The sequence below is a fragment of the Lycorma delicatula genome, chromosome 3, assembly GCF_047948215.1.
Source record: "Lycorma delicatula isolate Av1 chromosome 3, ASM4794821v1, whole genome shotgun sequence".
NCBI classification, from domain to species: Eukaryota; Metazoa; Arthropoda; class Insecta; order Hemiptera; family Fulgoridae; genus Lycorma; species Lycorma delicatula.
In genome coordinates this window covers 161,932,046-161,955,910 of record NC_134457.1, presented here as the reverse complement: position 1 = coordinate 161,955,910, position 23,865 = coordinate 161,932,046, and the positions used below count along the sequence as shown (strand labels likewise).

At 27.2% G+C, this 23,865-nt stretch overlaps 1 protein-coding gene across 5 annotated transcripts in view; it reads right to left on the bottom strand.

Moving 5' to 3' along the window:
* LOC142322160 (uncharacterized) overlaps positions 1 to 23,865 on the bottom strand; it is a 528,320-nt gene that overhangs the window by 48,933 nt on the left and 455,522 nt on the right. For 3 of the 5 annotated variants that reach the window (XM_075360909.1, XM_075360913.1, XM_075360910.1), the window contains 6 exons: positions 22,620 to 22,724; positions 16,120 to 16,203; positions 10,788 to 10,891; positions 7,507 to 7,608; positions 4,399 to 4,516; positions 2,524 to 2,633 (listed from right to left, as the gene is read on the bottom strand). In XM_075360909.1, coding sequence (XP_075217024.1) covers positions 2,524 to 2,633; positions 4,399 to 4,516; positions 7,507 to 7,608; positions 10,788 to 10,891; positions 16,120 to 16,203; positions 22,620 to 22,724 — 623 coding nt within the window. The remainder of the gene's footprint in view (positions 1 to 2,523; positions 2,634 to 4,398; positions 4,517 to 7,506; positions 7,609 to 10,787; positions 10,892 to 16,119; positions 16,204 to 22,619; positions 22,725 to 23,865) is intronic. The other 2 variants (XM_075360911.1, XM_075360912.1) reach the window with 2 other exon arrangements.

The window sequence follows — 23,865 nt, the reverse complement described above, 5'->3', positions numbered from 1 at the left end:
AAATTTTGCAGGCTTGTGTTATCGCTTATGAACATTATATTATTATTTTTTGTCTCGGAGATTCACATCTGGAATTTCAGTGAGGGGCTATTGGACATACCTCATTCAATGCTGTAGTGGATTTAACACAGTACGTAAAATCCTACACGTTTCCGAATTACCAATTTTTTGGCTTTTGGAATTATGACTTTAGGATCCAGGCCAACCTTTTCTATGTACTACTTTCAATTTTTGTTAATTAATCCGTTTGCTGTTATCACAATGGGAATAACTTCTATTGAGTTCAGTCTTTAAATTTCTTTATATTTTACTGCCAGAGGGTTGCATTTGGTTATTTTATCTGTTTCAGCCTTATTAATATTGTGATCTGATGGGCGAGTAACATCAATGAGGAGCAGTTTTTTCTCTGATGTTGTGTAGAACCATATCTGGCCTAGCAGCAGCAAAAAATTTGTCAGTATATATGGGGAGATCATAATACAGTCTATAATGCTCATTTTCTAATGTAGGTTTGGCCTTATATTCATAATAAGGACAATGCTCCCTGTCATCTACAAGTCCTAATTTTAATGCCAATGCCTGATGAAAAATGTTTACTGTAAGATTGTGGCGATGCAGATATTCTGTGTTAGCCAAGTTGGAGCATCCAGTTATCAAATGATCAATTGTTTCAGATGACTGATGGCATACTCTGCACTCATCACTGATGTCCTGATTTTCTATAAACTTTTTGTAATTGTTTGTCGCAATGACCTGGTCCTGAATGGCATGGATTTACCCTTTAGTTTCTCCAAATAGAGACCCATCCTTTAACCAACGCATAGATGTGTCCTTATCGGCATTTTCGAAAGAATGGGGAAATCTACCACGGAGTGCCTTAGATTTCCATGCTTGGATCCTATCACTGGTTGTAATAATATTGGAGTAGAAATTATCATCATTCAGTCTTAGAGGGGAGTAGCCCTTGTCAGATGTAACTATTGTTTTGTGCATTGACAATGTTTCAGATCTGGAGAGAAAATATCTCTTCATTGATGCAATCTGTCTGTTACAAAGTGACTTCAGGTTGAGGAGGCCTCTTACCACATTCTTTACAAGAGATATACAAACGTTCTACTGTGGATTTAGGGTGATGCATCCTGTATTTTGTTAATGTTGTGCATACCAAGATGTTCAGGTTTTCAAGATCTGTCTGGGACCAATGAACAACTCCAAATGAATATGTGAGAACTGGCACACACCAAGAGTTAATGGCTTCTTTATTATTATTATTATTATTATTATTATTATTATTATAATTGTAAAATATTTATGGTAAAAGATTATGTTTTTAATTCAAGTTTAAGTAGTTTTAATTTTTAATAAAAAGTGTAATCATTATCAATAATTTTTTGCAGTAAGATTTCGCAGTTATATTTTAATAAACTACTTTAAAGATTTAATTGTAACCTATTTGAATAATTCTTTTTTTTCATTTCATAATTAAATAATGCATGCCATTATTTACTGTTCATTGGTGAAACCTGAAGGAAATGTTTTTTCCTTTAAAATTAACTGGAATATTTCAGATTTCAGTGAGAATTAAGATTCAGCAAACATGATGTCGTTACTGAAGGGTTTCCAGAAATGCCATCTGCAATAAATGTTTTTGGAATGATTAAAAGAATTAAAAATTTTATTTACATTTTTTTTAAACTGTCAGTAACCTTATGTTACTAGTTATGATTAATATACTTAAAGATACCTTTAGAAATGGTACAAGACTTTTGGCTTATATTATAAAAAAGAATTTGAGTCAGCTTGAAATGTTTTAAAAAGTATATAATCTTTTCAAAGGGAAGTTACTTTTATAAGAATGATATAGTAGGTAGAAAAAATTAAAAGTTAGTGTTTAATTTTTTTACAGTTCCTATTATCTGAAGTCACCAGGTTGGTCTAGTGGTTGTACACGTTTTTGCAAATAAGCTGATTCCAAAGTCAAGAGTTCCAGCATTCAAGTCCTAGTAAAGGCAGTTACTTTTATACATATTTGAATACTAGATCATAGATATCGGTGTTCTTTGGTGGGTTGGATTTCAATTAACCACACATCTCAGAAATGGTCGATCTGAGACTGTACAAGACTATACTTCACTTACACTCATACATATCATTCTCATTCATCCTCTGAAGTTATACCTGATTGGTGATTCCCAGAGGCTAAACAGTAAAAAAAGGAAGTTCTTATTATCTGGTCAACCCTCTTTTTCAGTTTAAATGAATTGAAGATGGAGAAATTTCCATTAAAAATACTAGCAGCAAATGGAAGCTAAAATCTTTCTAAATACAGAGAGAAAATGATGAATGATCTGGAATTGATTTTGGTAATTGTAAGATTAAGTTCACAAAAATGAGCTTAAGTATATTTTCTCATTAAAAGCTATGTAAGAAGAATTTATTGTGACTATTGCTGAACTATAATCTGATAAAATATTGAGCAAAAATCCTTATGTACTTAAAATATTACTGAAATCTTAAACTTACTGTTAGTGAAAGAGGGTCAGTCCTACTTGAACCACTCCAGCTGTAATTATCATTAAAAGCTGCACTTCCACTGCCATCAGAATCTGAGCTGTTCGATCTTTCTCCCACCCCTAAAACAATAACATTAAATATTTTTGTATTTTTATTTAACAATATTGTTCACTATTATTAACTATATCTGGTAATTGTTAATTATGTTGAACACAAAAATTAACAAAATTGAATTTTGTTACTTTTTCATGAAAATTAATTTTAAATAATCATAATACTTTTCTATTAGAGTTTCTTACTTCTATGATGTGACTTTCTTTCTAAATCTATGTTATGGCCTTAATTTATGATGCAAGTAATTGATTTAACGGTCACTTCAGCAGCAGCAAAGCTGACAATCTTTTGTACAGGAATGAAAGAAATTTATCCAAAAAGATAATTAGGTAATTCTGAGGACAGACTTAATTAAAGGTTTGTGGTTCTGTAAAAAAATCAAGTACAAAAGTCCTTTTTTTAAAAAAAAATTTCTTTTTTTTCAGTTTAATTCTGCATTACTTGAGACTTAAGATCTCAGTTTCACCGCTTTCATTTGCGTTTGTTTTTATAAAGAGATTAATACACCATTAATTTAATAACTCAGTAACTTCCTTCCTACAACTTATAAGTACATTTGTTCAGTTAATCCTGTTTTAGTAATTGAGAGTTAGCAAGTTGTAAAAAATTATCCCCTCTGGACTTTTTAATACTGATCATCTGATTACTTCAGCTAATTTAATTCGCTAATGATTTTAATTTTTGCTTTGTCTATTTTAGCTCAATCAAAAATTGTGTTATATAGGAAATCTGAAAAAAAAACAATCTGAAATGAAAATTAACTGGATAAAAAAGAAATCAAATTTATGAAATAAAGACAGATTTATCAAATACAACCATTAGAGATTTATAAAAGCACACGTAATTGTTGAAATGTTTTTCTTTAAGAAACTGCTGCATAAACTTCATTTAACATTTTTTTTATCTGACCAACATTTATAAAATACTTTTTCTGTTTGTCACTAAAGTTTAACTGCAGATTCTAGTACTTTTATTTTAACAAAAGTAACTTTATTTGTGAACAAAAGTAAATTCTTCCCCATTAAAAAATTTCTTGTTTAGTTAATAAAACAAGCAAGGTATACCTTTCCCACTCTACCATATAAATCTATATTATCTAACTGGCTTTTTTTTAACAAACTGAATTTTATTTAAATTACGTGAAATTCTGTATAGATATTTTGTTTTTTTGTTAATTATTAATAAATAACTAAAGTGATATATTTTTAAACAAAAAGATTATCTGCACATATGACTTCAAGTTATTTGACTTTAATTTTGTTGTAATTGTTGCTTATTGAATTGTTATAGTGGTATATCACATGAAAAATATTCTGTTTAAAATATTTTTACAAGGAAATTCAAGAAAATTAGGTAAAACAGGTAAAAGCTACATATATACTTCCTCATATCAGCGAGAATTAACTTACATTTGTTAGTTAACTTTTTACCTCATCTCTACCTGACTTCCTTTCTTGTTTTTATCAAATTCCAAATAATTTTTTTATCAATAATTTTTTATTTATTTTTTTATCAATAATTTTTTATTTATTAATATTTTGTTTGTGCTTAGCCATCATGAAAAGGATATTTTAATCTTGACTATTACACTTGTTATAAAGCAGCTAGACATTACTGGAATGAGCTAAATAAACCTACATAACAATTATTTTCTTTCTCTTTTGTAACATATACTACTAATTAAACAGCATTACTTATATAAAAAGTAAATTATTTATAATAAAATTAAATTTTCTGTAATTTAATAAATAGAAAATATTAAAAACATACCTCCTGTTAGTTTGCGTCTTCGTAGGTTGTGGCGAAGTACATTACTATTAGTATCTTGAAGGCCAGACCGTGAATTATAATCAAAATTGTTTAATTCGTTTTGATATCGTTCTATTACCTAATAAAAAATTACAATTTAAAGACCAACAAATACTTTTTCATTTTCACTATTAAACTAATATACTTTGTTTTTTTGTAAATTGTAATTACAAACATTAAGAAACTATAATAATGCACTGTAGACTTTATATACATAATAACACTACATTATTTCACCTGCAATACCTAATAACTTCAGGATATATGTTACTCAATCTTAAAAAATTATTAAATGAATGATATACAATTGAAAATATCTTCTTATAATTGAAGACATTGCTTTTAGTTTTTTTTTTACCCAAAAAAAAGGTATTCAGTTTTAACAATATAATAAACAGAAATGTACTCTTAAGATGAGCTTTAGCAGTAGTATTCACTAAAAATGGCTTCTTAACAGTTTATTGAAGCCCCAACAATTACAATCCATACTACGTAAAATACCTAAGTATTGGTAAGACTTCTATTATGCAATCGCAGTTAAGATTAGTACTTATAATTTTATACTTCTAATCTCTTTTTTGACCAATTTATACAAATATTCATGTTTTTTAATTTTTTAAATGTAATCTTCCTTTAATGATAAAGAAATATTATCAGTTCTAGAAGATTATATTAATAAATTTGTAATACATTTTCTACATGAGAAAAAACAATAAGGAGCTGTGTATCTTAGCTATCAATAAGGATATAAAACAACTGATTTTCAAGACAGTTAATATAAAGTGTGTTTGCTACAGTTATTTTTTTTTCAGTTACTCTATGGAATGGTAGAATCTTTACCTTTCATTCTGAAGGTTCTGAGTTTGAATCCTAATCAACTTAGAATTGTTACAAAATTCATCTATCATCATCATGAGTAACTGTTATTAAGTGAAATATCTATCTATAATTTCTTGAATTAATGGATAAATACTATCTCTCAATCCTAAATACTGAAATAAAGAAGTACAATTTTTTTTTCTGATCTACTTCATTTAAAAAAATTTTCATCTGGTATTGTATCCTATATCTAACAACACCCTCACAGTCTATTAAGATGGAAAAATTATGTAATATAAAATTAAAAAAAAAAGATTTTAAGTTTAGATGAAATAACATAATAATCTTGCTAAAAAAGTTTTGAAATTTTGTTTGTTTGATTTGTCATATCAAAAATGTAGTTTTACATTGTAACCAATGTTTAGCTCCATTTTGCAAAGAAAACAATGTTTTCTTATAAGAAAAGTTTTTCATGTTGCAGGAAATGTGTTAGAGTCAGCTGAGGGAAACATTTGGTTAATATAAGCAATAAGGACTAGTTTTTGAGAAGAGACAGGTTTACTAAATATTAAAACTGTTAGATGATAGATGGGAAGGAGAGGTGATGAGGTAGATGATTCAAGAAAGTGGTGGATAAGGGTAAAGGGTAGGAAGAAAGAGGAGTGAATTGCAGTATGGGATGGGTGGGAAGTCTCCCTTTACACTGTAATAAATCCAGCTTAATCGGGCTCTATTGCTGCCAGGTCTACCACTGGTATCTTCACTGCTGCTGGAAAAGGTGGCTAGAATAAGCCATTGTGGGGATTGTCTGGTGTGTTCGTTCGTGGTGGGATAACCTTAGTTGTAATTAAGTTTGGAAAAATGGCGGATATGTGCATTCACTGTTGAAGAGCATTTGTTAGCTTGTGTGGGTCCATGAACATCTACTCACTGATAAAACATTAGAGAACATTATGAATGACTTGTTTGTTGCATTTTGGGAAATCGTCACCACCACAGAAAAACATTACTGACATGGGAGAAGAAGGCTTTTGCAACAGGAAGTGTTCTTAATGCATTACGCAGTGGGAAGCCAAGTTCGTAACTATCGTAAAGGGACAAGAATATCCCCATAGAATATCCACTTTCACTGTGACTAAGATGTTACCATCATTATCATTGTTGATTGCTCTACTGTTGATGTGATTACCTTTGTACTATCTAAGCAGTGATTTGTTACATCTGCTCTAGCTAATCCACTGTTATAGCTAACCGAGGTGAAATTAACCCTGGTGGAATCTAACTTACTTTTTGGAGGCCTTGCTTTATGAAGGAGATATACAGGAGCTGAGGGTAGTATGGTGAGTAACCATCTAAACACTACATACTGTTATAGTGGTTAGCACACTTTTATTTATTTATTCAGTCCTTTCTCTTTATTTATTACAGTACAGTAATGATTATTGACTGATGCTGGCATGGTTTGTCTATTCTATCCAATATTGATGGTGAAGGTAGTCAATTAAGACATTTTACTACTATGAAATCAAACAACTAGTGGCAGAATGGTAAGCTCATAGCAATGAACAATGATTTCTTTAGTGTTAAGACTAAAAATGTGATGTGTATTATCTTTTTTTTCATTCAATAGTATTATTATAGATCTTTTTAACATTAGCAATTTACTAGGTTATAACAAAGACTTATGGTTCATATCTTGTCAATACTTCTTACCTCACTGAACAAAGATTGCTTAAATACCTTTAAATATCTATCTAGTTTCCAGACATTCCATGACTTCAAACATATTTTCATAATTTTGAAAATTTATAATTCGAGCATGATGCTGCCCCACCATACTATATAACCACAGAGCATAACTGTGATAATGAACTCTTTGATGGCAGAGTAATTGGATGATGGGGATCCATAAAAACGTTAATGGGTTTTTGTTTTTATTCAGGAAGACAAAGTATGTGCCTTGAAATTGACCATACTTGAGAAACTAAAAAATATATTGAACTTCTATTTGATGAAATAGACAACCATAGATCATAGACACCAGTCAGTGTTCCACAGTTCCTACAGTAATGTTAGTAAAGATGGAGGAGGCAAATGTTATTCCAAGGTAAACCATAAGTTAGTTTCATTTAATAGGTAGTAAATTTTGTGCCATCAGAGAGTTGAGAAAAATGTAATAACAAGAACTTTATGATGAAAACATTTGTTATTTAACTGATGAAGGTAAATTTAACAAAATGATGTCTATACCTTATTAATTATAGCTGTTGCTAAAATATCTTCATAACTTTTCTTCTCTATGTCCTCAACTTCTCCATTTAATGACTCTTTTATAGAGCCGTTGGAATAGTTCTAAAAAAAAATAAATCAAACAATCACTAATCACTTAAATATACAAAATATTTCTAACACAACTAGTATATGAACTGATAGGGAACTCAGCCATTTATCCATTTAATCCAACCCATCCTTTTCAACCTTAGAACAATCTGAATCTAATTCTCCATGCATCTAGGGTTTGATCCTCTGAAGTTGGGTCCTAACTTAAAGATGGACAGACAATTCATTTGGTTAAATTGAAATTATAAGAAAAAGAACTGTGCCAACCCACCCAATCTATATTTAGAAAACTGATTTCCCTAAACAGTATTCATTTCTACTGGAGAAGCCTCATTAAGAATAAAGATGTCTAGTCTAAAAGACTTGTCTAATTTACAAATCAGGAAAACCAAAAATCATCTTAATTATTTTTAACAAACCTAATCAATTTATATACTTTTAAAAGAATTTGGTCTTTTCAAGCCTCCAGAAAGATATCAATATAATCTCCTAAATTTAAATAGGCAAGTAAAGCTGTAAGCAACATTAAACTATACGAATTAAAATATATGGTAATGTTGTTTGTGCATGATGTATTACCATAAAGTTAATTATTGCCTAATATGAAATCACATAATCTAATTCGTAATACTTGTTTTAACTTTGTGAACTATCCTTTAGATTTTGTTCAATAAACAATTGTTTATTGTTTAGATTTTGCACAATTTAAGTTAGTTCTGGGTTGTAATAAGCTTTGATTTATAATCAAGAACTTATTTATTTTTAAGTTTTTAACTTTTATTCTTTTAGAAAAAAATATTGATAAAACAAGTACCGATAAATGCTAATAAACTGTGAAGTTCTTCATCAACCGATTATCATAACCATTTCTCAGATTTAAAAAAAAACCGACAAAATATGTTTTAAAATATGTACTAACAGATTATACTGGGAGAATATGCACCCATATTCATCTAATTGTAGAATCTGCACTGACAGAGCAAGGACTTTTATGATGTGGAAACAATGTTTCTGTTTCATTACAACTGTCAGTACTATTGAATTTTAATGATTTACTTCTCTCTATTATCTTGATCAATATTTGTTGGGTAGTAAATCTTAGTTTACTAATGTACAATATCATTTACTTGAAAATAAATATATTTAAACATTTATATATTTTAAAATTATAATGAAAAACAATAGTATAGGCAGTAGTTTAAATTCACCCTTTTGTATCTTTGTAGATAATGGAGAATGAAATTGAAGATATGTATATATTTAAAGAAAAAATTGAGAGATATGAAATATTTATTGATATGAATAAGTAAAAATGACCTTCAAAAACTCCTTTTATTCTCTTCTTCCTTTCATCCTTTACTTGATAATTAAACTGATTTAATTTAAGTGTTACTTATTTTAATAGCAATACTTGCATTAGAAAAGTTCAATAAACTCATAATTTTAAGTTTACTTGTTACCTGTTTTGAAGTCATCATTACATGTTTATTTTCCTGTTATGCTTATGATATAAGTTTTTAAATTTTCAATTTTAAGAGAAAAAGTTAACCCCTTGTTCTTTCCTCCTTATGAAAACACACTTTTTAGCAAAGGAAGAACAATTTCCTACCTTTATTTTCTCAAGAAAAATAAAATGATGGGGAAAAAAAGGATTTTTGTCAGTTTCATTATCAGCAACTATTCACATACTAGTTTAATGAGTAGAACAAAAAAAGAATACATTTTTCATTCTTGGAGAGGTTATAACTTGGTGTTATCACTTGGTGGAAAGGGTATGACAGAGGTACTAATGATGAGACACTATATACTATAGATTGAAACAAATTAAACAGTTAAAAACACAGAAAAATGTACTCTCATTTTAAAATTACAGGATGAACTAACAAACTATTTTAGATATAATTTTATCACAAAATTTATTGAAACCACAAACTACTCTACACACTGATAACATCAGAAATCATGTAGAAGAATACAAAACTATAGAATATTTAATAATATTGTATGATGATAGCATACATATAGAAACACTCATAAGATAAAGATTAAAAAATAGATGTAAGAAACCAAAAAAAGAATACATCGTATTAATATACATGAACAAAGTTCCAGAAAACGTGAATTTAAAGAGGCAGGGCACAACGTAGCCTTCTACGTTGTGCTCCTGGAATACATAAACGAAACTTCTTTGACTGCTTGCTCTTCTAAACATCTTTGAAAGTTCTATTTTAGTTAAAGAGAAGAGTGCTTCAAACAAAAACAATACAATAAACTCTTAAAAGTGTTCCACAGCAACATATAGTCAACATTTGTCAATATCTCATAAATGCAAAATATAAATCCACCAACATTACATTAACATTCAACATTTACACAAAGGCAATATATTAACACAATTGACTATAATGAAATATACATGTGCACAAAAACAACCGTATATTGTTAATGAACAGACACTGTTCAGAACTAACTCAATTTTTCACCTCTTCTAAATAGGCAGCTTATTCAGAAACTTAGCAATAACATCAACTGATACTAGGCTGAGAACAGCAGTGGCTGTAAAAAATTACCACAAAAGTAACCAATAATATTTTCTAAATTTAAAACATTTAAATTAACTAGATAAACTAAACCAAATCTATTTGGTTTAGTTTATCATCATTAAAAAAAATATACTTATCTTTAAGAAAATAATAGCGATAGTAATTTTGCTGTTTATAAAATATTATCAGTTGTTAAATTTCTTTAAAAAGAATGAAATGACTTTATATATTTTTACAGTATCACAACTAGACAAAAAATGATTACAGAAAACAATAGTTACTCAAAGACAAACTGAGAATTTTCCAGCATAATTTAATTTTGATGGACTATGAAAACTAGCTTATTAAATATAAATTAGTATTACCCCGTGCAATATTCCAGGTGCTGTAGAACCATCAAGTTGTACAATTAATGTATGCCAAATCAAAGCTCAAAAGAGGACCAATGTTCTATGTCTAGATATAAGTAAGAGTAATATTTAACCTTAACAGATTATTTTTAATGTAACACTTTTCTTTGTCCCACAATTATTTTTCTATATAAAAAATGAATTGAATTTTATTTAATTTTGAATTTTTCTATGCAATCAATAAATCTTATATTAGATTTAATTTTAAATTTTTATAAAATTCATTTTTTTACTTTACCTGAAAAGTAGGAAGTGTCATTGCTTCTTTTATGATTCGTTTTATGAGTTCTTTTAATTCTTCATGTAATGTAGAAGCTGACTCATTTTCAGGTAAACTTTTATCTGAAAAAAGAAGAAAAATGATAACTAAAATTCAAACTACTTGATATTATATTAATTAAAAATAATCATCAATTTATTTAAAGTGAAATTACATTTTCTTAAAATAAAAAATACTCTGTTGATGAGTATTTATATATTGATAGTTATTGTATATAACTATCTGAATTTTCTGAACTTTTATTTAATACATAAAAAATCAGATTGTATGCCCTCAAGATTTTATTTTATTCCTTCTGATTTTATTTATTTATTATATTCATCTTCATATGTTTATATCATCATTATTTGATTATTATTTTTATATTAATATAAACTTCAACCAGTTGTGTGGAGATTTGCCAGTTGAAGCACAAACTTTAATGAATTGAATTAATGAACTGTGAATTATAAGCCTCTATCAGTGTGTGAGCTGGGTTTGAACTGAATGATTCAAATCAATCGAATGAATAATATTACAAAAAAATCTGTTTAATAATAATCATAGGCTTTCCTGTGGGGATTGCATGTGAGGCAGAATGGTGAGGTGATGCGAGCACCTCATGCAAGGCTAAACCAATCATCACCATCAACTGGTAACAAACGGGGTGCCCTGGAGCGCTTGTTTTAGGAGGTGCAATTGAGTGCACTTATATCTCTGCAAACAACTGGGCAATTTTCAAAATTCAAACACGATATTTGCTGGTAGGTTGAAGGCTAACTTTTGCATGCATCAAGTATACTCTCAATCTAACAGATCATGGTTATTTGGAAATGTTGTTGTTATATCTTCGAAAACAATCTTCTGATTTTCAAAATTCATATGGAGTATTTAGTAGTATAATACAAAATCACTATGGAACCAAACCAGAATAAAAATTAACTAATATACTCAGAAATGGATCATTACATGACTGCTCAAAAAGGAGTAAATTGTATTTAGGGTGCATATATGTATACTTGTTCTACCGTAGCAGCTCAAGGATTGAACCAATTTAGATGTTAGACCCAGTGTTAGAATCCTTACATTACCAGAAGTATATATATTATAATAAATATACTTTTATATACAGGCTATATATATATGTTTAAACAGATTTAAAAAATTATAATATATACAAATATATACAAAATTGTCTATATTAAAGAGCAATGTGTATCAACAATTTTTTTTTTTGGCAGTCATGCTTTTTAATCTCTTGTATAATACTGTTATGATCTAAGGTTTTTCCATGGTTTTTGTTTATACTTTCAAGCAAATCTTTGGTGGGTCCTGTTATTATCCAGGGAGTAACATACAAGGTCTGTAAATAAAGTAATGAGACAAGTTTTTTGGAGTCAAAGTGGCAACACTGAAAAGTTACTAGTAAACTTATGGTTATATGAACAGCTGATTTATATTAGGTATTAATATTTTTAGTCTATTGTTGCAACATGAGATGTAAACAAACATTTTGTGAAATGAGTTTTTGTTGTAAGTTACAAAAATGAGTGGTACTAAATATGAGCAACATTGTGCAATCAAGTTTTTGTTAAACTTGGTGAGAATGCTACTGAAACTTTCTCAAAATTGAAAAGGGCATTCGGAGATGATGCTCTGTCATGAGCCCAAGTTTTAGGTGGTTTAAAACATTTTCAGTTGGCTAGGAATCAGTTGCACACAATTCACATTCTGGAAGACCATTAATGTCAAAAAGTGACAATGTTGAGCGAATCAGAGACTTGATATGGTACAACTGGTTAAACCGTGGTTAACTGTCAGAATGATTGCAGAACAATTGAATTTGAACCATACCAGAGTCCATAAAATTTTGTCAAACGAATTTAAGATGAAAAATGTTTGTACAAAATTGGTCTCAAAAAACCTCACTGTTGAACAGAAAAAGTGTGCCACGATCTTCTAGGGCGAATTGAAACTGATCCTGATTTTCTAAAATGATGTTATTACTGGTGATGAATCTTAGATATTTGAGTACGACCCAGAAACAAAATGTCAGAGCAAAGAGTAGCACACTTTAAACTCACCACATCTCAAAAAAGCAAAAATGAGCAAATCAAAAATCAAAACCATGCTAATTTGTTTCTTCAATAGTAATGGCATTGTCCATAAGGAGTTTTTGCCTATAGAACAGACTGTAAATCAATATCTGTACCATAAAATTCTTGAAACACTGCGGAAAAGAGTTGCTCACGTGAGACCAGTCTCAAAGACAACTGGATGCTGCATCATGACAACACTCCTTGTCACACTGCACTCTCAATTAATGAGTTTTTGGCAAAAAAAAAAAACATTCCTATAGTTCCTGAACCATCTTATTCATCCGACTTGAGTCCCTACAACTTTTTCTTGTTCCTGACTATAAAAAAACACCTCAAAGGACACCATTTTTGAACAGTAGAAAACATAAAAAAAAAAAATGTAACCAACCATCTGAAAGATATTCCGGTTTCTGAGTTCCAACACTCTATGAAGATTGGGAAAACCATTTAAAGCATTGCATGGCTTCCCAAGGGAACTATTTTGAAGGTGTAGAGTTCATGTATAATGGATTGCTGATAAATAAAACGCACATGCTGATTGCATGTAAATAAAACGTTTTGCTGAACCAGTTTCATCACTTTATTTACAGACCTCATCTATCCAATTCTGACATGATGTATGCAAATAATATATGGTGTGATGATCTGATTAAAATATTTGTTATTATCATACATAATTAAACTATTTTATTTTGTAGATTGGTCTTTTGGTACAATGTCATGTTAACTTGTGATTAACTTGTTCATGGTTGAATACCCAACTATGTTCTACCATTTCTCATAATTTGTTCCATTATTATTTATTTCATTTTATTTCTTCATAAAAAATGTACTGCCATAGTCAAGAGTTTTAACTCGGTAGGAGAGTGCTGGTTTCTTCAGTACCTTTCTGAAAGCAAATGAGATCTAAAAAAAAATTGAGACCTAAAAAACAAATTTTTTCAAAATAATTTATTTCATATTTCTCATTAACTTTTTTCTTTTAAATATATGTGTACAAAACACCAAACCAATGATCTTAAATTGAGTTTTGCTGTTGTACTAAGCCACTTAAAAATACACACAGATATACCTAACCACACACAGACAGAAGGTTATAGATTTTGAAACTACTCAAAAAAATGAAGTACGAAAAGGAATTGGTAGCCATTATATGGATTGTATGATAATATAAAATAATATAAAATAAATTAATATAAAATTTAATAAAATTAATATAAAAATAAAAATAAAAATTTAATAAAATTAATATAAAATAATTAATATAAAATTTTAGAATCATGAACTATCTAAAAAAAAAATTGTACCTTCTTGATCTGAATTCTTATTTTTAATTGATATAATAATTATAAAAAAGTATTATTAGTATTAGAATATGGTTAACCTAGGTTTAATTGCTCTTTTAATACTTTTATTAGATTATCTGTTTCTTAATGTGTACTAAGTGTTTTTTGTACAATTACTTGTATTATTGGACAGCAGATTAATCAACATATATAAATAACTAATTGCATTATTAAACTTTGGCAATCACTATCTTTCCTACACTAATGATGTAAGAAACATTTAAAAAAATTATATATATTTATAATAATTTCCAAAAATATAATACATCAACCAATTCAGTGAATATATAAACAAGAATAAAATTAAGAAACTGATTAAAATGGAAAGTACACGTATAATTTCAAAGAAGTACAAACAAATTATACAAATTTAAATAAAAATTTATAATTTATTAAATTACAATAAAAATATTTAAGTAATTCTCCTTCTTTAATCTTTTATTTTTTCAATTAAGCTAATTTAAAATATTTCATATGATAAGTGTGAACTTGTATTAAGGAGAATGAGAGTGGATATTCCTAATTTTCAATTATCTGTTATTATTATTACTATATGTTTAAAGAACAGTCAATTGTTTAGTTTCATTAAAATTTTTAAATTGTTTTCTGTAAAGATTATTAAATATGGGAAAGTTAAAGAATAAACTAATGACTACTTTAAGGTAAAATAAAATAACATAAAAACTGTTTAATGTAACTTAAGTTATTCTTATAAGGACATGAGTGAAATGTCTCTTACTCATTGATTTCTTTTCCTGAAGCCTTTAATAACTTTCAAATGAAAAGAAATACATTAATTTTGGACAATTCTTATTCTGTGGTGATTTAGCTGAATAATTTATGTTTTAGTTCAGTATTTTTTCCATACTCTAAAAAATTTTGGGTTCAGGCAAGTGTTTTCCTTAAGGAACTTTTAACCTATTTTCAAGCTTCTTTTTAGTATTTAACAGAAAAGTAACTTGTTATACGAACTTGTTAATGCAAACTGTCACTGATCAATAATTAGTGCTCCATCCTATAAAAAGTACTTCATCTCCTAATAAATGCAAATTAGACGAATGCTTGCTGCTTGGGAAACCTCTGAATCATTCCTTTGACTAAAATGTTTTACTATCTCATAATCACTCCACAAGATTAATTGCTCCTTTCTCAGTCAGTATCCACCCTTTTCCCTTATCCTTGATCCCTTCCTCCCAGTAGCGCCCTATAAGTTTTCTCACAGGTAGATGCAGCTTCTGAATCCATGATAAGATACAAGCACCTTGAGCAACTACAATGTACTATTTGTGTGGTTTGCTGTGAGCAAACTTCCTGTTGGAGTTATGCATGCTAAAATTGTATGGTAAAAAAATGGCTATGTATGCTCCTATATGGAGCTGAGGTTCTTACTAGATTTAAGTTGGAACTTCTATTTCTTCTAATACACAAAACCATTTACACAATTTCTTCTTAGCATTATCATTCTTGCACAGTATTTGAGTATTTAAATAGAAATCCTTTAGTTGTTTATGTGTGTTTTGGAATATTTGTGTTTTTTTTTTTAATGACAAAGTACAATCTCTTTTTTGAATTAAATTAATTTTTTTCTATTAAAAAATCTTTTTTGTGTTATTGTTCTTCCTAGCGAAAAAAAATTAAAAAATATAGTCATATATAAGTAATGGGTTTATAATGTTAAAATCTTTTCAGTTGTTCTTGTAATTAATTACTTCTTTAAAACATATCTGTATTCATGAGATAAGTTAACTTTGAAAAAAAATAATTTATATAAATTAATTCAAAATTTTGTAGTTAGAGAAATTAAATTAACAATAAATAATATTTATTGTCAAATATAATCTATTAATAATTGTGTACTGTACTTACCAGTTAGTGCCATCTGAAGCGATAATGAATACTTTGCCAACATGAGTGCAAGTTCATCATGGTGTATTTCACAAAATTTTACATCTGTATAATAAGTCGTAAATAATATGTTGCATCAGAACATGCATTTAGTGAACTAATTAAAGCAATTATAATTATATACATTAAATATATTATGAATAACTGTACAGATAATTCTAACATAAATACAATAGTTCTACAAAAGCAATGAGATTGTGAGCATATTTATAGATTAAAAAAGATTAAATAACAATTGATAAGTGAATATATCATCTTATAAGATATTTTATAAAGAAGTTATACTTAGAAAAAAGCTGTTTATCTAATGCTATCAAATTAAAGCAAATCTATTTTTTGTACTAAATCCTACAAAAAGACTAGAAAAATATTACATATTAAAAATTATAAATGCAGAAAGTACATGAATCTAAAAACATACTTTTACGGCAAAGTTGTTAAGTATCAATCTTCATGCTGATTGTTGTTTTCAAAAAAAGGATATAGTAAAAGAATGATTTATCTAAAACAACTGAATATTAAATTTCACTCAATTTTATTTATTTGTAGTGGAACTACATCCTCTATCATTTTACATTATAATTATTGTGGATGCAACTTTTGGTTGTTGGTGTGTGAAAAAGTTTACAAAAAAAGGAAATATCACAGATACAAATTACACACACTAAAGAGATCATTCTCCAAGGTATAACTTCCTAACAGTTTCTATGCAATGAAATAGTTTACTTTATAGAATGAAAAAAAAAACAGTTAAGTTTTGTAATGGGAGTATACAATGGAAAAATAATAAGAATCGACAGAAAAATAGTTATGCACTTTCCACTAGGTTAATCAGTGTTATCCTTTAGTACAGTGATGGTTAAACTATTTTAATTTATTTACTAAATACAGATTTTAAAAAAAGAATTGTTTTTCTTAATCTTGCGACCATTCTATTCTTACCCTGTGAATTTCTGTTCTTACCTTGGTGTCAAGCTGATGCCCAGGAAAGAACAGCAGTAAGCATCCCAGCAAGAATTACAAAGCAGTTAAAATACCCGGAACTTAATAAATTTGGTAATATATTTAAAAGTCTTAAATAATTAGCATACATATAAAAATATTCTCTTTTATTCCAAATTTATAACAAAAGCTCATAAAATAAGAATTTTTATTGCCTATAAAGTTACTAGTTATTTATAATAAAAGTTAACTCTTATTAATTTAAGTACAAAATTAATTTTTGAGACTGGTGTTTTTTCCTGTATCCTTCATTCAGTAATCAACATGGAGAAAACATTATAAAAAGGTTTTTAATAAAACAAACTTCAAAAGATTACTCACTTTCTGAATAAATGTAAATTTTTTATAGATAATTTTGAAGATATTATGTTCACCACCTATATAAGTTCAGATGTTGCTGTTTTTAATAGCACCCATCCAGAAGTGGTAAGAAATCTCCTTTAGTATGAGGTAAAATACTATATTTCATCCATATTATGTTAGTTCAATAATTTTCATATAACTATCTCAAATTTAATCATTAAATGTTAAAATTAAATTTGACAGAAACAAGATATTAGACAGCATAATACAGTTTAAATATTCAAATTGATGATGCACTTTTCTAATCACTCCAAGATAGGTGCAATTAAAAAATATAACCACTTGCAATATCAACTGATGAAGAAGCTGCATTACAGATTAATCTTCTGGAAATGTATACAGAGTTAAGAAAGTAAATTATCTTCTTTTTTTTAAAAAAAAGGAATTTATTTCAAGAATTCTTATAATTTATAAATCAGACAGTCAACTTTTAATTTAATGATAAAATGATCAAATCTAAAACAATGGTTTTGCAACTTTTTTAATATATTAAACAGCTTTCTACTGTGTTTTAAAAATATAAATAGTTAAATAATTTATATTTACAACATGGAGTTTTAAATTAACTGGTATAATTCTTAATCATTAGTTTATATTAAATTATATAGTAAGAGATTAAATAACTCTTTATCAACCTTCACCTGACTATAATTAATCTGATTTATTTGCCGAAACCAAACATGAATCTTATATAATGTTATTATTTAGAGAAGGTACAATTATCAAATTTCTATAAAATTATACTTTTTAAAATCAAACTTTTTTGTACAGTAACGTAGATTTTATAAGTCTGTTGATGTAGTTGTTAAATGTTTATTAATATAGATGTGTTAATATGGACATGTAAATCTGTTTAGTGTTGACAATATAATTGCTTGGTACTAGTACAAAACATGTCTGTTCATTAGTAAAATACTAGTACTACAACAATAAACACTTTTATTAATTAAAATTCAATAATTCTGTGCTGGAAATTGTATTTCATGATACATAAAACACAATCCAATTTAATATTTGTATTTACCACATATATTTCAACCAGCTTTAATTTGTTTGTACTGCAACAAATTATCATGTTAAATTTGGAGTTATAAAATACAGTCTAGAAAAATTCACGTCCATGTAAATGTAGAAAGAAAAATAATTACTAAATATTTAATTTTATTTTTATAAACTTAGAAAATATGAAAGAAAGAGCCATAAAAATGTAGATAAATTAAACATTTCTGGAAGTGAAATTAAACATTTTTAGAAATGAAATAAAACATTTGTGGAAGTAAACATTTTGAAAATTTATGATTAAAAAAAAACACAATATCTGATAATTAGCAGGTTTATATAGTTATATTTCAGATTGTACTGTGCTCCAAACTTGACGAGTATCATAAACAGCTTTTTACAGAAAATAATCATCTTTGGTTTCACCAGGCTAAGAGTACTAATTTATTTTGATTCTTGATTTTATGACCATCATGTATGAACACTAAGCAATAATGTTAATGCATCTCAGATTAGGTATTTTAGTTGATAATTTCATAATATACTTCTCAATAAATATATTGTCAATAGATTATAATAAAATTTTTATCAATAATAGCACAGTAAATTACAAACACATAAATGAGAATACTTAAGATTATAAAATTAGGACAGTTACAAACAATTAACTGACTGATAAATTTAATGAATATCACTGTTTTATAAAAAGAGAAAATTATACATTTGTTTATTAGAATGCATTCATAAGTGTGCAGGCAGAAATCAGGATTTACATACAAACATGCAAAAACTATGTTCAACTAGCAAAATAATTATCTCTCCTAAAACTTGGAAAAAATCAGAGTGCACGTAAGTCTACAGTGAAAGTTTTAAATAAAAAACTTATACCAGCTGGCATTACATTATTTAATATGCATATTATATATAAATATATAATATTGTAATATATAGATATTGTAATATACAATATTGTTAATATAATATGTAAAACTACATATTTTCATTAATTGTTTAATTTTAATAAAGTTAATTGTGCATAAAAAAAAAAAAAGAAAAGAAAAAGTGATCTAGTAATTTTAGTATAAATTAAATTTTATCTAATAGATTAGCAAAATACTACAGTGTATATTTTATTGATATGTTTAATTAAAATGCTATGTTCAATTTGTGAAAATTTTTTTCAGTGAAGATGTTGATTTAATATCACACTAATATGTGCACCAAAAATTATCATTCACTTTCATATTAAATCAGTTTAATTCCGCAACCCTGTGCATGTTAAGTTTGTGTATATAACAAAATAAAATTGGTTCCTTTTGGACAGATTAGTTTGTTTATAATACAGAAATTTATTTAATCATTGATGAAATTCTATTAAGATGCTATATCATGAAAATGTAATTAATTTGCGGGTGAATTATTCATTCTTGGCACTATGAGTATCATATCATAAAACAGTAAGTGCAATAAGACTGAAGAAAATTAAAAAAATTGAAAAACAAAATCAAAGGAAATAAAATAAATTTTATTGACAGTGCCTAATTAGCAAAAAAAAGAAAGGATTAATAGACAAAAAATGTAATTTATAAAGGTGTTTAGAATCATAGAAAGATCTAAAAAATTCAGTCATAACATGCTTCAAGGTTATTTACTTACAGTCATTTAGTAAATTTACTGATAAAGGTGTAATCTGCATGAGAGTATTGTGGGAAACTGAATATCTGTAAGGAAAGGCAGTGTTTCCTTTACAAAGTCCACAGTCATTGTTAAAGAAACAGTGATAATCTCAATTAAGAGAATGTTTGTAGAAGAAGGCAGTAATCTCTAAATTTGTTACTTTCTTCAGTTGTAAATGCATTTTTACATCGATATTTTTTTTAATGGAGCAAGTTTCCTAGCTTACAGGGAACATTAGGATTCATCTTAATTTTCTGGTGCATAATTCCAGCATGAATTGCAACTGAGGAGTAAGAAATAGAAATAGTTTTGCAACAACTTAGAATATTGTACTATAAAAACTACAAGTTTTATACAACTTTATTGTATATGAATCATTCTTTAGTTTAAATTGTTACTCAATGTTCTAAAAGACTATGAAATCAAAAAATGGTTAGTATTACTAAAGGTAACTGTAACTTTAATTAAACAATAATGACTGTATGAGGCCATTTATTGGTTTCAGAGTTTAATAGTCAATTGAGACTTTAATTAATATTAATGTAATAGTTATTTCCTACTGCTAATAGATTAATTACAGAGGTGGTTCTGGAAAACTTTAGGTTTTACCCAAGTCAGATGTGATTGTGTAATACTTTGTATTCCTAAATGCATAATTTATGTGGGCCTGTAGGATACTAAAAAGTTTTTTACACCTATGTTATGATATTAACATTATAAAACATCAAATATCCTTTTGTGAAGGCCATTTTTTACCAATAAATTTCAGAAAACTGAGTATATAACATGTAGCTGAAGCTCATGTTGGTCAATCCTCACTTCCCCTCCCAATCTCAAAGCTATCTACGTTAAATATTTAAGTAATTTTTTCTACATATTGACTTATGTAATTTAGGTAAGAAAAAACTAATTTTAATTTGCTAGAATTATTTTATTAATTGGTATACTTTAAATATTAGTTTTACAGCATGTCCTTGATACAAGGGGCATGTCTTATATACAGCTTAAAAGTTTGAAACTTCTAATCACTGTTTTGAAATAATAGTGTAAATATACACAGTCTGTTTCTATGGTAAGAAGAATGAAGTAATCAATGATAATAATCAACAGCGTTTCAAAGTTCTTGGTATGGTGGCTTGCTAATATGCAACAATATATTATATTCTACTCAATGATGAAATACTTATATAACCCTATCCATTTTCCTTGGTAGGTCAAATTTTTTGGGGAATTGCTATGTCATTTTCATCAGTAACATGTGTGTTGTGTCCAATCACCTTAAAACTATTAATTTATGGATCATTACATTCATACGTAGTTCAAGTTTGGGAGATATTTTACTCTAGAATAAAATAACATATCATATTTACCATCAAAAAATTTACCATTATTTACATATTTGCCATTAAAACATATAAATATATGAATTTTATGAAAAACAAAAAAAAAAATCTGCCCATAGCATGAATTGTGAAAATATATCTATACTTCTTTAATGGTACTTATGTAGTTTAAAAATCACATTTACACAGATTGTTAACTACTGATATGTGGGGAAAAAATAGTACAATAAACTCTTAAAATTCATTAAAAATTTCTTTAAATAAATTAATTAAAAAAAAGCTGCTGAAAATAAAATTGAAGATTAAATAATAATATGCAACAGTGTACTGAATCTAACACATAATATTCTTTTGAATATCAGATTTTTTTAAAGAAAATACTTGTATATTTTTCATAACAAATATAAATTTTCATACAAAACAATGGTAATTTAATTGAAACAGAAATGATTTATTTTTCATTTTTGATGTTTTATTTTATTATTATACAAATTATTTTATATTTAATCTAAGTGGTTAATTTATAATATAATCTTTTTATGATGTTAAAAATATATGTTAATATATCAATTTTCTTTATAATTTTCAGAAAAGTGTAAAGTCTAACGAAAAGTTTAAAGAATGATTTAATATATGGTGAACAAGAGATTACAACATAATTTAAAAAAAATGTTTACTACTTTGATCCAGTGGAAAAATAAATGGTAAGATATTAAAACAGAATTTAATTAAATTAAAGTACATCTAAAAACATGCAACTTAGAATAACTGATTAAAAAAAAATGTTTTAAAAAATATAATAGAACCATATTCAAAGAACAAAACCGATTCATGCAAATAAGCAAACAATGAGTGCAACCACCTGCCTAGTGAAACATCATTGGTAACGAAATAAAATAAAAGATTTAAGAAATTACTACCAAATAAGTGAGTAGTAAAGAGTAATTTACTAACTACACAACCATTACTGTTTAGGTTTCCCCAGATTCAAACCATTAACTATGAATACATTATACCTACTTAAAAATAATGTAGAATAAAAATTTTGGTATTTTAGTGAAAAATAATGTGCCTTACATTCAGGATGTGAAGATAGTGGTCTTAATGAAACACTATCAAGTTCTCCACCGACCACGTCTTCCACAATTCGCTCCAAAAAATCTCGCACTTCAACATCCTGGTCTGAAATACAAATAAATAGCTTAAATTTCAGTATACATGAATTCATCATTCAGTCATTATGATTATTACAGTAACATAACAGATGGTGATATTTTAATCTTAATGTCATTCCTGTTCAAATTAATTACATATGATTTGGGGATTTTATATACTAAGAGATTTTATATTAATTATATTTTTTAGTGATATGTTACTATTTCACTTCTTCAATTTTTAATTTAATAAGAACAAATTGTAAACAAAAGAGATCTTTACAAACCAATATAATTTTAAAGGTCTTATAATGAATAATAATATTCTGAGATTTTCCCCCGATGGTAGATTTTATAATTACTTAAAAAACTCTGCAGGGTGAAAACAGCCCCTCCAGTGACTGATTCCTGGCCATCAGATGTTTGAATTATGTAGATAATAATACTACTTTATTATGTTTCAGGATGGTTTATTGATTCAAAATTAACATAGTAACCACATGCTAAAAATACAGCCAAACTGATTAACTACAACATATTTTTGTTATGAAGTGTAATTATTACTATCAACGGAGATATCTAACTTAGTTTAAGTAGATATATAGTTAAATTAGTTATGCAGTTTTGGTATGAGGACATTCATCTTAAGAAGGTAAAATTTTCAGCATAAAAAGGACAATAAAAATCTTGGCATCAATTAAATTTACTTGTAAAGAGGACTGTTAAAAAACTTTAATTGAATTTAAAATTGTGACCTGTCTCTGTATTTATATTTTGCAGTTTGTGGCAAATGTGTATAAAAATAAGTAAGTTCATTTTATTACGTGATGTGCATTGCTATCACATTAGGAATAGTAAGAACCTTCAGATGAAGTAGAGTTATTTAAAAAAGAAACAAAATGCAATAAATTATTACCCTAAAAAGTTTTACAAGTATATTCCAAATTATATTTAATGAATTCAAAATAGAAATTAAAAACATACTGAATGCTACCTTCTTTTTTCTCTGATAGTTTTTGTAAGTTTTAAATTCATGATTCATGATCACAACTAACAAGTGCTGTATATCATTATAAATTTTTTTTTTTTTATCCAGTGATAACTTTTTATACATATATATTGGCAATTGTAATGACTTATGATTAGTTAAAATAAATTATCAAATAAGT